This window comes from Syngnathus scovelli, chromosome 14 (assembly GCF_024217435.2).
Source record: "Syngnathus scovelli strain Florida chromosome 14, RoL_Ssco_1.2, whole genome shotgun sequence".
Lineage (NCBI taxonomy): Eukaryota > Metazoa > Chordata > Actinopteri > Syngnathiformes > Syngnathidae > Syngnathus > Syngnathus scovelli.
Window position 1 is genome coordinate 4,400,930 of NC_090860.1, and position 16,571 is coordinate 4,417,500.

General features: G+C 47.0%; 3 protein-coding genes across 7 annotated transcripts in view; 2 read left to right on the forward strand and 1 right to left on the reverse strand.

Moving 5' to 3' along the window:
- Positions 1-4,488: 4,488 nt before the first annotated feature.
- On the reverse strand, positions 4,489-8,928 carry zgc:109986 (uncharacterized protein LOC553566 homolog). Its single transcript, XM_049740236.1, has 9 exons — positions 8,779-8,928; positions 8,544-8,665; positions 8,315-8,453; positions 8,122-8,243; positions 7,831-7,941; positions 7,256-7,362; positions 6,949-7,039; positions 6,713-6,861; positions 4,489-6,629 (listed from the first exon to the last, which is right to left on the reverse strand). Exons 1-8 carry the CDS (start codon positions 8,873-8,875, stop codon positions 6,748-6,750), a joined length of 903 nt encoding a protein of 300 aa, XP_049596193.1. The 5' UTR covers positions 8,876-8,928; the 3' UTR covers positions 4,489-6,629; positions 6,713-6,747.
- On the forward strand, positions 8,823-11,003 carry haus2 (HAUS augmin like complex subunit 2). 5 transcript variants are annotated; one of them, XM_049740278.2, is made up of 8 exons: positions 8,823-8,961; positions 9,381-9,564; positions 9,780-9,866; positions 9,974-10,072; positions 10,143-10,212; positions 10,294-10,426; positions 10,516-10,624; positions 10,822-11,003. In XM_049740278.2, the coding sequence occupies exons 3-8, from the start codon at positions 9,810-9,812 to the stop codon at positions 10,903-10,905; spliced, it is 552 nt and encodes a 183-aa protein (XP_049596235.1). In that variant the 5' UTR covers positions 8,823-8,961; positions 9,381-9,564; positions 9,780-9,809; the 3' UTR covers positions 10,906-11,003. The 5 variants fall into 5 exon arrangements, with proteins under 5 accessions (XP_049596235.1, XP_049596236.1, XP_049596234.1 ...); XM_049740279.2 differs by having other exon boundaries at positions 10,861-11,003; XM_049740277.2 differs by lacking the exon at positions 10,822-11,003 and having other exon boundaries at positions 9,768-9,866; positions 10,516-10,813.
- A 699-nt stretch (positions 11,004-11,702) lies between these two features.
- The window catches only part of LOC125980744 (amino acid transporter heavy chain SLC3A2), a 5,399-nt gene continuing 530 nt past the window's right edge, over positions 11,703-16,571 (forward strand). The window contains exons 1-8 of the mRNA XM_049740231.2: positions 11,703-12,151; positions 13,679-13,869; positions 13,963-14,136; positions 14,301-14,398; positions 14,464-14,606; positions 15,653-15,962; positions 16,157-16,222; positions 16,531-16,571. The exon at positions 16,531-16,571 is cut by the window's right edge and continues 530 nt beyond it. Of these exons, the coding sequence (XP_049596188.1) occupies positions 11,826-12,151; positions 13,679-13,869; positions 13,963-14,136; positions 14,301-14,398; positions 14,464-14,606; positions 15,653-15,962; positions 16,157-16,222; positions 16,531-16,571 (1,349 nt within the window). The 5' untranslated portion in view covers positions 11,703-11,825. The remainder of the gene's footprint in view (positions 12,152-13,678; positions 13,870-13,962; positions 14,137-14,300; positions 14,399-14,463; positions 14,607-15,652; positions 15,963-16,156; positions 16,223-16,530) is intronic.

A 16,571-nucleotide genomic window follows, 5' to 3' on the forward strand; every position in this document is an offset into this window, starting at 1 on the left:
TGGGTAAGGCTAGAGTGGAGCTGGATACCAAAGTCTGTTTGATCAACACAAAAGCCTCCTCAGCTTCAGGAGTCCATTTTAAGTGAGTGGACATTGAGATGTTTTCCACATACATCAATTTGGACAGAGGAGCAACAATTTGGGCATAATCAAGTATCCAGCTTCTACAATAACCTGTGAGACCCAAAAAAGACATCATTTGTTTCTTTGTGAGTGGCTTAGGAGCTTGCAAAATAGAGGCCTTTCTGCTCTCAACTATAGATCGACCTTGGGAACTTAGATTGTGGCCTAAATACTTAATTTCAGTGGACCACAGTTGAAGCTTGTCCTTGCTGACCTTGTGGCCTTCACTTGCCAAGTGATGCAGCACTGCAAGTGTGTCTTTCTGGCAAGAGGCAAAATCAGGAGATGCTATTAAAATGTCATCAACATAGAGCAAGATTTGACTTCCCATTGGCGGGACAAATTTAGCCATGCTGGCTGCCATCACCTGCGAGTAAATTGTCGGGCTTTCACAGTACCCTTGTGGTAACCTTGTAAAGGTGTACCTTGAGCCAGCATATGTAAATGCAAACCAAAACTGACTCTCTTCTGCAATAGGGGCAGAGAAAAAAGCATTGCTAATGTCAATCACTGTAAAGATTTTCGCATCAGGTGTCAATGAATTCAACAAGGTATGCGGGTCAGGGACACAAGGTGCTCTCTGAATAACAGCATTGTTTACAGCTTGCAAGTCCTGCACCATTCTCCACCCCACAGAAGGGGGCGCCTTCTTTACAGGGAAAATTGGAGTATTGCAAGGAGTATCAGGGCAAGGAACAATGACACCTGCTTTTAGCAAATCAGAAATAACAGGTGCAATACCCTGTAAAGCATCAGGTTTTAAAGGATACTGCCTCACACAAGGGCGGTATTCAGTTCGAGGTCTTATGACAACAGGAAGCGCACCTTTCACTAAACCAACGTCAGAAGGACCCGTAGACCAAAGATGACTTGGGACCTCAGCGAGGATGTGCTCGTCATCAGACGTCAACACATAATCTCAAAATGAGGGTGTTTGCTCAACACCAGGATCAGCGTGAATTCCACTAATGAATGACAAGTCTTGAGTCATATTTTGTTTGAAGAGCTTGGTGGAAGGACTATAAAAGGAGTCAGGATTAACCTGAGTCCAGTCAGAAGCTGCCAAGGCCTCACCAGCCATAAATCCTAAACTTTGCCACGTTGCGGTGTGAGGCCTGTAGAGAGAGATGTGGAGCGGAGTGGGAGACACGTGTAACTTCTGCACAGCAGGGGGAGCCGTTTGTATGACTACACAAGCACGGCTCTCACCATCATGCAGAAGGAAAGATGTCGTCAAGGTGGCAGGTGTAGCAGCCTCAAGCATGTTCTCGTAGTTGTGATCAGGACCAGGCGTGTCTTTATGCCACATAGTTATGTGTAGTTCATTGGCTTCCATTGCCTGTTCAGGGCAGCGCAAAAGGGTGGCCACATGGGCCAAAAGAGGGGAACCAAATTCCATCACTTCTGCATCAGCCAAATCCAATGAATAAAAATAGTAGCAGTGAAATTGACCAAAAATCTGTAACTGGTGTCGCCTTTTGACAACAATTTGATCGTTAAGAGACACAAGGGAAAGCCCAAGGGCAGTGAGAGCATCTCTACCTAGCAAATTAATAGGGCAACCGGGCATCAGCAAAATGGGAATGCAACAACTTCCCCCTTCTGGGTCCCGTATCCAAACTGGTCGAGACTGGGGAACTGGGGTTGCCAGCCCATTTGCTGCTCTCACCCAAAAAGTTTTACCGCTTTTTTGCACATCTGGAGGTATGTCACGACATGTGGTCACACATGCCCCTGAGTCACACAAAAAAGTTATTGGAGTCCCGTTTACCATTAGAGTTATCACTGGCTTCTCAATATTGTTCATCAACAAATCTTGAATGTTCAAATCTACATCAACAGGGGGAGCTGTTGGCCAGGCAGTTGTTTCAACTGTAGTTTGACTGTCGGCTAGTCATAAGGGAGGTTTACTCTCGCCCTTGCCTGGGCAGTTTCTTGCTATATGGCCTTTTTTCCCACATGACCAGCAAATAGGAGGTTCAGCATTGTATCGTTTTGACTGACCTGAGGCGGGCTGGTCATTTGTTTTATAATTGGGAGAATCACGACTATACCCGCCGCTACCTTTGCCACGAAATTTGTTACGACCACGCCCCACTAGGCGTGGTTCGAAGGTCTTATTTTGATAGAACATTTCAGACTGCTCTCCATTGACCAAAAAAATGGTGCCTGTTTTCCCTTTCTCTTTTGCTCTTTTTGAATTGACAACTTTTTCGGCGTGTATAGCATGATCAATGAACTGTGGCAAGGTAGATGTCGGGAAAGTGATCATATGTTTAGTGATCCAGTTTTGGATTGCTGGTCGCGAATTTGCATGTAGAGCATTTTTGAGTTGTTGGTCATAAACATCAGTTCCATGCTCCAAGCCACTATTGGCTTTGAACACTTTTTCTAGTCTGTGTCTAAAGTCTTCAAACAACTCATCTTCTTTTTGTTTGGTTCGGCCAATGTCTGTGTAATTTGCTCTACGTTCGAATTTTATTTTTATCCTGCCCAATAGTTGGTCAATTTCTGTTTGTAATGGCACCCTGTTACATTCCAATGGACGGCCCCGGGAATCAAAGGGATTCCAGGTGCCTTTAACGCTTGCCCAATGTTTGGTTAAAGATGCCATGAAAGCCTGTTGTACTTCATCGCCTCTCAAATTATAGGAAGCAATGAGTTGTTTCATGTCGATACAGTATTGATCAACATCTTCAGTGGGCATTGCTATGCCCTCAATTGCTGATTTTATATCAGCTTGGGTCCATGTTCTGTATACTAAAATGGTGGGTCCTCCGTCATCATGAGGATTGGCCACTTCAATCATCGGGTATGCGTCAGCCGAGGGACCCAACTTAGCACGGCTCCGCGTCAACATACCACGAGTAGAATCACTATACTCAGGAGGATGATCTGTGTTTGGTAATTTGGGGTACAGAGACGGAAAAATTGGTTCGCTTTGGCGTGCTGCAATCTCCGTCTTTATAATTTGATCATTTTTCTCATCCTCATTCATCGCATTGTCAGCCTCGGCCTTCAAGCGAGCCCGCCCTGACACTGTCTCATCATCTTCCTGCCTGTGCAACAGCAAGTTCTTTTTTATCTTTTCTTCGTCTTCCTTATCTTTCAATTTTCCTCTCATCTGCCCACATTTTCTCTTCTCAGCTTCCAATTCCCATTGTACTATTAGATAATATCCGTCTTTATTTTTCTTTACGCCACATTTAGCATCAATTGATTGCTTTAGGTTATTCAATGAATTTGTTTTCAGCTGACCATCAAATTTGTAATCGGTTATCCATTTGTCAAGATATTTTACATTTTCGGGGTCGACCTCTTCCATCAATTTCCAATCTTTGCATTTTAATTCATGTCTGGGTAGCGGTTTTTGTTTGCTATTTGATTTTCCCATGGTTTATTTTCTAAATTTCGGAGTTGGCAATTCGAATGGCACCTACAGTGTCCTAAAGCCAACTTTATTCACAGGACAGTGGTTAAATGTTCGATGTGTGGCGAGTCTCTTTTCACCTTCCCGGAGGAAGCAGAGAGTCCTTGCTTTCATCCACACAAAGCCACTGTTTGCAACCCTGTGTTGTTTACATAGAGGAGAGCTCAAATGAGGTCACTCTCAGTCAAACCATACACACACACACAATGCGCACTTTTATCGTCTCACAGGCAAGCAGGGGAGTCCACCCTCCCGTGGATTTTAACAAACTCTTTAACCTTCCTATTGTGTAAGAAAACTTATTTTGCCTTTTTCTTGAAGTAGATATAAAACCTATCTTTTCATGGATAAGGGAGCCAAACCAGCTAAACAAGAGTTAAGAAAAACACCACAGATGGCAGCAGAAAGCTAACACATTAGGAAGGTTAAGTTAGGAGGCCCCACGACACCTCAGTGGAATTTAACTGCTCCAAATTACCTGTACTTTTTAGAAAACAGAGGAGTCCGCCCTCCCGTGGAATTTAACTGACTTTTACGTCAGGGGACTCCACCATCCCCTGCAGAATTTAACTGTTTCTAATTGCACTTGATAGGGTCTAGAATTGTCAAGGTTTTAAGTGACCTCTTGTCACTGCACTTTCATTACTTTTAACAGAATCAAGATCCGTACTCACAGTCTGCTGGGCCTTCTCCTCGGATGATCTCGTCAACCACTCCGGCGTCCAGCCGACTGATCGAGTCAGCCCCGTGAAAAGGGTTTCCTCTATATGCCTTGGCCAAGGACTTGTCCTGGGTCGAAAAGTCAGCTGGAATCCCGAAATAGGTCTATTGAGACCCCGGAACGAGCCCCCAAAAATCTGTTAGGTTCAAAGTGCTAACTGAATATCTGAATAAGAGAAAAGGGTCAGCAGACAAAAAACAAGTGAGGCAGAATATTGAGTCTTTTCTCGCGAGGAGTGCAATCAGACTTACAGCAATCCGACTACACTAAAAATCTGTTTTACACTCCTCGCTCTTTTTATTTGGAATGCCCTACCCACAGTGTGAGACGATTAGCCCTTAAGGGGGGGGGAAAGAGATTGTGGCTTCGTCTCGTAAGAAACAAAAAGTAACGCACAAAGTGTTGCGTGCAGATATGGCTATATCAGCAAAACAGTTTAAGCGATATTCTGAGAGATAAAAAGAGAAAGTGACGTTCTTTAAGGAAGATCAGAAGGTTCGTGACGCACTGTTTGACGTGTTGTTTTCACGATCTGTTCTGGTGGACGCTGAGCTGTCAGCAGCATCTTGTTTGACACAACCGTCATCTCGCCCCTGACCCAGCCGTAATCCTTCTGTTCTGTTGTACAAGATAAGAATAAGCAAGGCAAAGCAGCAAGCATACTGAACAGTAATATTGTGAATAAGTACTCATTAGAGAACGCATGATAACATATATATACAATTTTTCTAACACAGACCTATCATGGTTACAACCAAACACTCCTGGTTTGGTGTCTGCCGGAGCGACTCGCGATATGTTGACCGGGATCATATGAGGCGAGTTTTCTTCCTATCTTTTCCAAAGCCATGGATGAGCCGAGAGAAATGCTTTCGGTGGGTATAAACTTGTAAACGGCAGAGGTTTGCAGTAAATAAGGTCACCAAACACACATACTCCACACACTACTCCCCTCCGGACGGCGTTATAGAGCTCTGTACGTCAAAACTAGCAGACACAGAGACAGCTTCTTCCCCCAGGCTGTTGCTCTGATGAACTCACACCACTCTTAGAGTCTCAGTCATTACTGTGCAATAACATCCTGCTCTCCACACCTTTTTTGAATTGTACTATGTGTCCTCTCTGCATCCATTGCAGCCTGGTCATCCTAGAAGAGGGACCCTCCCATCTGTGGTCTCTTCTCAAGGTTTCTCATTTCCCCTAGCTGGAGTTTTGAGTTTTTCCTTGCCTTCTTGGGAGTTTAAGATCAGGGGATATTTGAGAATATTTTGCCATTTTTCACATGTCTTGAGTGTTGTTAGTCACCTAAATGTTGAACAGAGGCCGTGATTTACCGAAATCAAATAACTTGTTTGGCACGCTCAAACATGGCGAATAAAAACTCTTGAATCTTGAATATGTATATGCTCTCTGCATTTTGTCGGTGGAAATGGGCCAATGAGGTTAGCGTGGTTAGCTTACAGGACCTCACCTGAGTGAGAGAGCTATCACACAATAATGCTTACCTATCGACAAAAACGCCTTTCTTTCAGCTGACTTTTAAGTTCTCTGCATGTCAGAAAACGTTTAAGTTGTTCCACACTATGTTTGTCGATTAATTTTCAGGAAAGTCAGCAACACGAGGTTACTTAGCAGGACCTTACCTGAGTGAGAGCTATCGTAAAATAAAGCATACCTTTCGACCAAAACGGCTTTCTTCCCGCTGACTTTGAGGCCTCTGCGTGTCAGCCAACGTCTAGTGTAGTTCCACACTATGTTTAGCAATAAAACTGTGTTGGAATTTCGCCCCCGGTACGTCATCCTCCTCCAAAATGATGTGCGCAAATGTAGTTGCACGATCAGTCGGACACAATTTTTGTCCGACTGACCGCATCCGCTGAATATTTATGAGCGAACGTGACGTCATTTGAGATCAACCCCATAGAGAGACACATCACATGCACATCACGGTCCCAACACACTCTTCAACTCTTAGTTCCATGGTGTAATTCTGTATGCGAACACCTATGCAACTTTACTCGCAGCGTCCTCCTGACATCGAGCCACCAACATAATTTCATTGTTCACGTCACTAGGTGTAGAAGAATCCGGTCCATTTTTCAAAATAAAAGATCGTTCGGATTCAGATAAATAAAATGGAAGTAATGCAAGTTACTTATACTTTCTTCTGCGGCTCGGTACCAAATGATCCATGGATCGGTACTGGTCCGCAGCCCTGGGGTTGGAGACCACTGCTCTAAATGACTAGACAGAACAGACTAAATCTACAAGTAGGCAAATATGGACAGGTGGATGTGTGGGAAAACAGGCAGGACAGCAGCCCTCCCTCCGGAATTGAGTTTGGACAATCCTGATCTAGATCAAGAGAGGCATCAACACATAATTATTTGCGCAGATATCAACATGAACATTTGTATTTTTGCTGATTTGAGACACACAAACACTCGAGATAATAGTCCAAGGAACGTCCAGGTCATAAGACCCTATACAGGTGGATCTGTCGCAGATCCTCTGGGTCGGCGTCTTTACCCACGTATACATGGTAGTCCAAAGGAAGCTCCTCCACCCAGCCGGCCGGCAGCGCCTCCTAATGGGCAAAAAGAGGACGCACAGAATAAAATTAATTAATGCTGCCCTCCCGGGTCTGTGGTCAATCGCTGAGCATCAGCCTCACCCGCAGAGGGTGGAGAGCGTCGTGCAGGCTGGGCACCGTCACCAGCAGAGAACCTTGTTTCCGCAACGTCCGCATGATGAACCTCCAGGCCCTGAACGGGAGGGACCGGGTCACACGCTCAAGTTGCATGCCTTCACTTTCAAGCAGTCACGTTGGAAAAGTCCGCTCGTGACTCGGACGTACCGAAGCAAGTCAGACAATCGTCAACCTTGCTGCACCCATGTTGCGCGCGTTTGTGTTTGAACTGTTGTGTGTTAATCCCGTGCGTGTTGATATTGTGTGCGTGCATGCGCGAGCCCATCCTGACCTGACTTGCTGGTCGGGCTCCAGGAAATACTCAAAGACGTTGTTCATGACCACAACGTCGGCGGTCCGCAGCAGAGCTTCCTGCGTGCACACATCAGCATGGACAATCTGCGGCAGAAAACGTTTCACCAATAAATACAAATGAGCCATCAAACATACTCTGAATACTTGAAACTTGCCATCGATGAATGAAAAACATTCCACAAACAAACGACAGTGGCAAATAAACACACAAATCCGACACATTCTATAATTCTGAAACACCAGAATACATTCAAAGCGCAAAAAAAACAAAAAACACAGAGCACCCCAGATTTACTGCCCATTAAAGATTCCATATGTAAAACAGATATTAAACATAAAAGCAAATGTAGCACATTTGACTTTTTTAAACATTTAATGAATACTGCACCTTTAAATATCACATATATTATAGATACACACATATTGAGATATCGCATGAACACAAGAAATATCATTCAGATTGTCAATAAACTAGCAATCTCACAAATGCGGGAAGCCATCCCACGTCTCGAATCCAAAGACCCCCTTACCACACATCAGAGGTGGCCCCACCTGGACTCTGGCCTCCATCCCGTATTTGAGAACCATCTTGTTCTGCAGTTGAACAAACTCCTCGTCGAGCTCCACGCCAACAAGCCGGGACGCCGCACTGTACACAAAGCCCTGAACGACACAAAGGTATGGGCGTATGGCGGCGGCAAAGACAAAGTGAGAGAGGGGAAATGTGGGATGCCAGAACGGTGTGAGAAAGGCCTGAATACAGAAGCGTGAAACGGGCGTGGATGTCTGTCGAAAAGGATGACCAAGTCAGCACTGCGGTGTATGCGTGTGTTGCCATCTTACCCCATAGAGCACGGCGCCCAGCCGCGACCCAACGTCCACCAGCATGCGGCCGCTCAAGTCCGGCAGAACGTTTTGGAACAAGAAGAGCAGCTCGCACATGGAGAACGAGTGCGACACAAAGTCTGTTGGCGCACACGGCAGATAAATGAGGGTTAGTGGTGCGCCGTGATTCGGCGGTGGCGGCTTCACGCACCCAGAGGCGCCGTGCTGTGGGATCCGCACTTGAGACAGTAGCATCGACTCATCCGTCCCTCCTCGCACAGGGCGTCCACATGGTTGTCGCTGTACAGGAAGGCATCAATGTGGACAGACGGACGCGAGTGGCACTGCATCTGCCAGGTACAAACGCACATTCACTAACAACATACCCGTATAGGCCAGTGTGAAAGGGGCTACATGACAGCCATGTGTGCTTGTGGAACCTTGTGCAGGGCGTTGGCTTCAGACGGCAGCATGGCATCCAGTGGTAGGCTCTCCCTGACGTCATCAGCGATGCACCTCAGGATGACTTGATTGTTGTCCACCAGCAGCTCATCCAGCTCATCTGCAAACTCAAGGCATTGTGGGTAAACGTAGTCGATAACAACTTCCAACGGGACCCGTCGACGGCCGAAGTTAGCAAATGCGGCAGAAGACGTCACAGGGAAGCAACCGTACCTGAAGTTCGGATCCAGTCAAGCAACTTCGGCAGCTGAGAAAGTTCGACTCTACTCAAAAGATGCCGTAGTTCACTTTGAGCTTCACGTAAATTCATCGCGGCTTCCAGGCTGGCTGTTTACAACATTTCCGGCTCCTTGCCGCGCCGCCGGTTGTTCCAATTGGCTTGTTCGCCTCAGAAAAGTATGTTACGTCACGATGAGACCCGGATGCATTTTGAACCAGTTTTTCTTTCTTTCTTTCTTTCTTTCTTTCTTTCTTTCTTTCTTTCTTTCTTTCTTTCTTTCTTTCTTTCTTTCTTTCTTTCTTTCTTTCTTTCTTTCTTTCTTTATTTATTTATTTATTTATTTATTTATTTATTTATTTATTTGCACAATAAAGGCTGTTTGAAGTCCATCTGACGGACACGTTAAATCACAGACAGACAAAAATATTAATTGAAACTGAACTCAAGCGTTATTGTTTTTTGATGACAAGACGTCCCAAAACACATCAATTGTGTCCCAAACAGAGCAGCCAGCCAATTTTGAAATTAGAAAAAGAAATATACTCATTTGCAAACCATTTTTTTCTTTTTATCAAATGCGCTATCGCGAGTCTAGGTGTTGCAGTTTTCATGGTGTCCTTGGGTTTGGAGGCGCTGTGCAACGGCTACATCGTCTCGAAACACAAGTAGAAGAAGACAAACGGAAACTCAAAGCGTCTGGCGGGCTCAAATTGCTACAAACGGCTGTCAAATTTAGAGCTTTGAACTCATAAGGCTAAGAAGTCTGTTGGTTTATCACGGTAAGTTGTTTGCCTTATTTTTTGTTCTTTCAACCAATACCTGTTTAACTTTATCACGAAATTATAACAAGCGCTCATATTTACCATATGTACGTGCAAATGGTTTAAGTGCACATCGAAGGAGGAATTCCTTTCAAAATGGTAATTTGTCAATCATCACTCGATGAAATATGTGCATAATTGAGCGTGACGTCACAACGTAGTTCCTTCCCCAGAAGCCTCAATGCACCGTAGCTTCCGTCACCATGACGTCATCAGCCAGCCTGCTAGCCAAATGTGTGTCCAGTGGGGCAGTGTCTCAGGTCAGACTTATAGCAAGTTGCCCTCATTAACTCTTTAATTCGTAACTGGCAAATTAATCTAAGTCACCTAAGCTTTTGCTTGCTTTTGCTTTTGCTTATGCTTTTAGGAGGAGCTCGAATCCGCCAACTCATCGCAGAGCTCCGTCTTCTCCTTTCAGCTGCATGAAGCCGAACAACGAATCAAAATGCATAAAGAGCTGGAGCAGGTCAAGCAGCCCGCCCGTTGTGATTCATCACACGCTGATAAGCTCATCAGCCTCACTTTCTGGTTTGCAGCTGCAGCTGGAATTGGAGCTACTGACGGCGGACAAGCAGAACGCAGACGCCACGCACGTGTTCTACCTTGGTGAAGAACACACACGCACGTTGATCGATTTGTGAGTTTGCGCTCAGAACTCTGTAGCACAAATATGACCTTTCTTTCCAGCTGCCAGGCTGCAGGCGCTGCAGATGTTCTGCACTCACCTGCAGGATGTCCTGAAGGACCACAAGCTCCTGGCCCAGCAACTGAGCAGGCCACTGGGAGGCGCCAACCTTCCTGTCCCGGCCCACCTGCGCCGGTAGCGTCCGACGCGCTTGGACTCCTCGCAGGAGCCGCTCACATGTCCGTGTTTTGTTCATAGCGGGTCACAAGTTGCTATTGCTTCAGGTTTGTAGTGCAAGTGGTCCAGATGGCGACAGACTTTGTGGAGACTTGGGACAAGAAGAGAAGTGCTATAAGCAGATGCGCCGGCGCTGCCGCCAACCTGGATCAGCTGGTAGGACGTGTGGGCCTGCGGTCTGAACAGAAAACTCATGCGTGTGCCCTATTTGCTTACATTATCTCAATAAAACAAATTGTTATAAAATACTTTGTTAATGAATCAAAATTTAAAATGTAATTTAGTTCTTATTCAACTGTAAAATGCAATGATCTACTCAAAATGTGCGCCTTTGCTCTACGCCTTGGTGTCAGAACACGTGCGTCTCGCAACTTTTGGGCCTCGCCTCGCAGGAGGAGGCGTTGGCCGATCGGCTTCTTCGATGGAAGGACGCATGACAAACCTCGACCGACGCTCGTCCTCCAGACCGTACCGGTCCGCTTCTGTCTTTTGTGACCGCTTCTTTTTCTTTGGAATAAAAATGACTGATTGGAAATCTTTGTTTTGGACCTCACTGATGCAGTTTCACTCTATGTCCGCTCGAGGGCTCTCAAACATAGTAGGTGGGGGACACCTTTAACCGGTTGCCAGCCAATCGCAGGGCACACAGCCAAACAACAATCCACACTCGTACATATACCTAGGGGCAATTTGGAGTGCTCAATCGGCCAACCAAGCATGTTTTGGGGATGTGGAGGAAACTGGAGTGCCCGGAGAAAACCCACGGGGAGAACATGCAAACTCCACATAGGGAGGGCTGGATATGGAATCGAAGCCACACCCTCCTAACTGTGAGGCGGATGTGTTAACCAGTGCCCCACCGTGCCACCCTCGGCCCTCAAAAAGACGACAGTTAATTGTGAAAATAAAAACAGGTTTTGTCTTAAAAATTAATTGAAATTGCTTGATTAGAGGTCTCTATCAGTGGTGAGTCATTGTGCATAAAGAAAATTGTGTGTAAGCTTCAGAAAATAAAGCTTCTTAAACGATGCCTTCACGACATCACGGAAACGACAATTCTATTTTTTTAACATGACTATCAAATATCACACTTTATGAAACATCAATCGGAAGAAATGGATGAAGTTAAATCGTCAAAGTAAAGTATGTCTACACATAGATCGACTGTATATGGGGATTAATTCTGGTAAGTGATTGCCGCACATAAAAAAAATAAAATAAATAAAAAGGTTGGAGATGTCCGTGTTCCCGACAGCACTGAACGCAACATACGTGCCTCTCATCACCCTCAACGTCCGCTGAACACCATCATTGTCACGTCTCCTTTGTTTCTTTTGCTTGCCAAACCGGAGCCACCATGGAGCAGAACGAAGACAAGCCAACGTCAGACCAGGCCGCCACGGAGGTGCAGGACGAAGCTCCAGCCAAGCAGCCCGAGGCAGCGAATGCTGATGATGCGACGGAGGCCAACGTGAGCGAGGTGCTTCTGGATGCCGACGTCGAGAAGCAACAGCAGGAGGGCGAGCAGGATAAGCCACCTTTCGTGAACGGAGCAGGAGACGCAGGAGCTGCGCTGTCGGAGAAGAACGGCTGCGTGAAGGTGAAGATGGACGAAGAAGAGCGGGAGGCGAAGTTTACCGGGCTGAACAAGGAGGAGCTGCTGCGAGTGGCGGGCACGCCCGGGTAGGAACACAGCGGCAGTCAACATCCTGCTTTACAGAAAAGAACAAGATGCATTTAATTTCGGCAGGAAAACGACCAGTTGAAGGCGTGTGCAAAAGGAGGTTTTTTTGGGGGGGATTTCGAGGGGTAATTCGTTCCGAACCCACGCTCGTAATTCGAAGCTGTCGTGCAGAGCCGCTTCTACCCAAGGCTAGGAAAAAAAAAAATAGTTTCGAAATTACTACAAGAACAAAAAATGCTTAGAAGCCCGCCATCCAAGACATGAAAGGGAAAAGCAAAGTCTGTTTGCTTTGAACTATGGGCTTCACCAGGCACGTGCACTCATATGAGGCAGGTGAGGCTGTGTACCTTGCCACCAGGGGCGGTAAAGGGCTCAACATGGTTACCTCAGCTGGCACCATAAGTTGTTCAAAAATGAATAATATAATAAAACATAATATAATAGCTGTCCTGTGGTCTATGCTTTTAATGCAATTTTGGTGTGTTTCCTATACATTTGGATCATTTTCATAGTCAAATAACTAGTTCTTGTTCAAATAACAACGGGAGACGAGAATCATGGAGGCTGAGGCAGTGACAGGTAGTGCCTCTCAGGGCGTGCGTGTGAGCGTGTGCACCACGCACACACACACACTGTAGTGAGCGCGTGCAAACGGCGCGTGCTTGCAGTCAGCGGGAAAAGGCGCGTGCCTTGAGGCAGCCAATACTTTTGCCTCAAAAATGGGGCGATAGTGAGCCACGACACGAGTAAATGCGAGAGTAAATTAAGAAGAAAAAAAAGAAAAGAAATACAACCAACAACATTCGGTGCTAACGCGTTGCTATTTGGCTTTATTTTCCCTGAAAATGGAGGGTATAATATCGAAGATAAGAAATTTTTCAAAACTTGACAGTCAGTCAAAGCAAGAAATCATAAGTAAGGGAAGGCCAACGCCAGATTTGCCAGGATTAATTCAAACTATGTTCCTCACCGGACGGACTACAACACATTCATTTCAAAAGGAGTGGTACTATAAAAAAGACTTCATTTACAAGTAAAAGTAAGAATACTGCAGTGGTGTGTTTAAATGTACAGTGGTGTGTTTAAAATGTTATTAAATTTAATCAAGAATGGGATAACAACCATGTATGCTTGTAAATCTGACTTGTGAGTCAGTGCCTTAGCGTCATACAGTACGTTTGTGCTCACCAACCCCAACCCTCACCGCACGTCACTGGGCTTCACTAATTTAACAGAAAATGACCTCTGTCGACCAGAACTCAGGTCGCGACCTGTCATGCCTCACCTTTTTTCTGAGGTTGGTCGTGCGACCCTCTCAAGTCAATAAAATCGTCCGCACGATAAATCTATTCGACAGTGCTTTCTTTGGGCTGACGGTAATACGCAAGCTTTGCAAGCGTTGTTTTGAAAGCTTTTACGTCACTGAGGCTGGCAAATGCACTGTGGGTTTCGAAGGGCCAACCCTCCCCTCTCCCCAACCTCTCGGAGGCTTGTGCGAAAGGCGCTTATTGCGTGTCCCACTGCAGGTGGGTGCGCACCCGCTGCGCGCTGCTGGTTCTCTTCTGGCTGGGCTGGCTGGGCATGCTGGTGGGTGCCGTGCTCATCATCGTGCAGGCTCCGCGCTGCCGGGACCTGCCCGACACCCACTGGTGGAACCAGGGGGCACTCTACCGCATCCCCAGCGTGCACACCTTCACCCGCGCCGGTGACATCAAAGGTGAAAATGTGTTGCAACCCCTGGTTGGCCGCTTGCCCACTTGATTTTGGATTATTTCATCTTGACTGACTTGAAGGTCATTGTGTGTGTTAGGTGTGATGCAGACGGTGGATGCCTTGTCCCAGTTGAAGTTCAAAGGTTTGGTGATTGGGCCGGTTCACGTGGCCCCGCCCGACAATGCAGCCGCGCTGAACTTTCAGGAGATCGCAGCTGATGCCGGAAGTCTGGAGCAGTTCAAGGACCTTGTGCGCACCGCGCACAGGAAAGGTGATTGAGCACAAAAGGACATTTTTATTTTGGAACCGAGACACAACGTGTGGGCCCCCACACTTTGGGGGTCTAAGATTCTATTCTCAGAGTTAGCAAATTAGTCGGGCGCTAGTTCAAAGCACTAAGCGCTTCCTAGAACTTTTGCCATTGCGGTCTTGCAGGTATGTCTGTGGTCCTGAATCTGACTCCCAACTACCGTGGGTTCACCGGGTCCTGGTTCTCCAACGCCAGCGTGAGCATGGTGGTCGAGAAGCTAAAGGTGATGTGGCTGCCGGCCAGCAAGGGGCGCCGTCCATCCCTGATTCTTTGTTTGGGTGTTCTCAGTCGGCGCTGGTGTTCTGGTTCATCGAGGGCGTGGACGGCATCGAGCTGGAGGACGTGGAGTACGTGGCTAACGCTGTACCATCTCTGTGGGCCGACATCCGGGCCATCGTCCAGAACGGGACCAACGAGCAGCCCACCAGAAGGTCAGAGGAATCGTTCAAAAGTGTTCTTCAAAACTGCTGCACGCTCAGTGACGCGATTTATAAGTCTTTGAGAAATTTTTACCAAACATGGCCAATTATGTACTTGCAAGTCACTCATCCGGTCAGCCATTGCATTGTGGTGAAATACAGAAACACTGCCACATCCAGAAGTTCTCCGACGACACGGCTATTGTTGGATATGTTTCGGAGGGGAACGATGTGGAATACAGGACGGTCATCGAGGACTTTGTCAGCTGGTGTGAGCTCAACCAGCTTCAGCTGAACACCAGCAAGACGAAGGAGATGATTGTGAGCTACGAGAGGACAGAACCCCACTTCACTCCGGTGAACATCCAGGGATTGGACGTTGAGGTAGTGGAGAACTACAAATTCCTGGGTGTTCGCCTTAACAACAAACTAGACTGGACTAATCACACCCACGCCCTGTACAAGAAGGGCCAGTCGCCTCCATCTGCTGAGGAGACTGAGGTCCTTCGGTGTGTGCAGGGCTCTCCTCAGGACCTTCTATGAGTTTGTGGTGGCCTCAGCCATCCTCTACGCTTGTGGTCTGCTGGGTGGGGGCAGTTCAGACCGGGACAGGGGGAGACTACTAAATAAGATGCTCAGGAGAGCGAGAGGTCCTGGGCTGTCCCCTGGACTCCATAGAGGTTGTGGGTGAGAGGAGGACGTTAATTAAGCTGAAATCCATCATGGACAACACCTCTCACCCCCTCCATGACATTGTGTGGTCCCTGAGCAGCTCCTTTAGCAGCAGACTCTTACACCCACAGTGTAGGAAGGAAAGATTCCGCAGGTCCTTCATTCCCACTGCTGTCAGACTCTACACCGTGCGTGGCACCTGATCATGTGTTTCGTCTCTACCGCTACTAGTGGCACTTGTCTTTGTCCTTGTCTGTAATTTATCCATTTTTACATATGGCACTTGTCTCTTGTATTCTTGCAAGCTGCTGTGACAAGTAAATTTCCCCGCTGTGGGATGATTAAAGTTCTATCATCATCATCATCATCATCTTTCCTCCCTGCAGACTTCTGATGGGTGTGACCGAGCACCGCTCGGCTGCGGCCGTGTCCACCCTTCTATCATCCACCGGCGTGGACCTCCTGACGTCCATGGTGCTTGCGGAGGGAGACGCGTCTCAGCTCGTTCAGTCTGTGCTGGACTTGTACGCTGCCCACGGGCCAACCCGCCTTTCCTGGAACATGGGGGGGCAGGGCCCAGGTCACTTAGCTTCACTGGTGGGCCCGACCCTGGTGCCGCTGTGCCAGCTGCTGCTCTTCACGCTGCCCGGGACGCCCGTGCTCCAGTACGGCGATGAAATAGGCCTGATGGATGAGGTAAGCCCTTGCTTGCTTGTGCTCATCTCCTTCCAAGTAGTCACTTCTTGTCAAGTTTGGAAAAAGTTGGTGTGGGGGTGTGGTTATTTAAATGAGCCAAATTGGGATGACAAATTCAATAGAGTTGAATTTCATAAAAAGGCATCGTTGACACGTTTTCAATGTTTCATTTTGTTTTAATGTGTCTTTTGAAGGGCACAACATTTTCCACAATGATTTGGGACTCGCCCGAAGAGGAGGAACCTAACGCAACTCTGAAGGTAAACGATTACAAACAAGACGTGATGAGGATGAAGACAAGTATAATGAAGTTGGTGGTGGTGAGGAGGGGCAGGGTGAAGATGCAGAGAATGAGGATGAAAATTATGTTAAGATACATGGCTGATGAAGCTGATGGGGTTACTCAGGAGGATAAGGATGAAAATGAAGCGGGTGAAGATGATGAAGACAGTGGTGGTGGTGATGGAGCAGATGTGGATGAAGATTGTGGCATGTCAATGAGGAGGTTTACCTTGAAGATGATGAAGATGCAGACAGCCAAGATAATGACGACGTTGTCTTCCCCCAGGAGGATCGCGCTCGCCGCACTTCATGGCGCGCGTTGGTGCA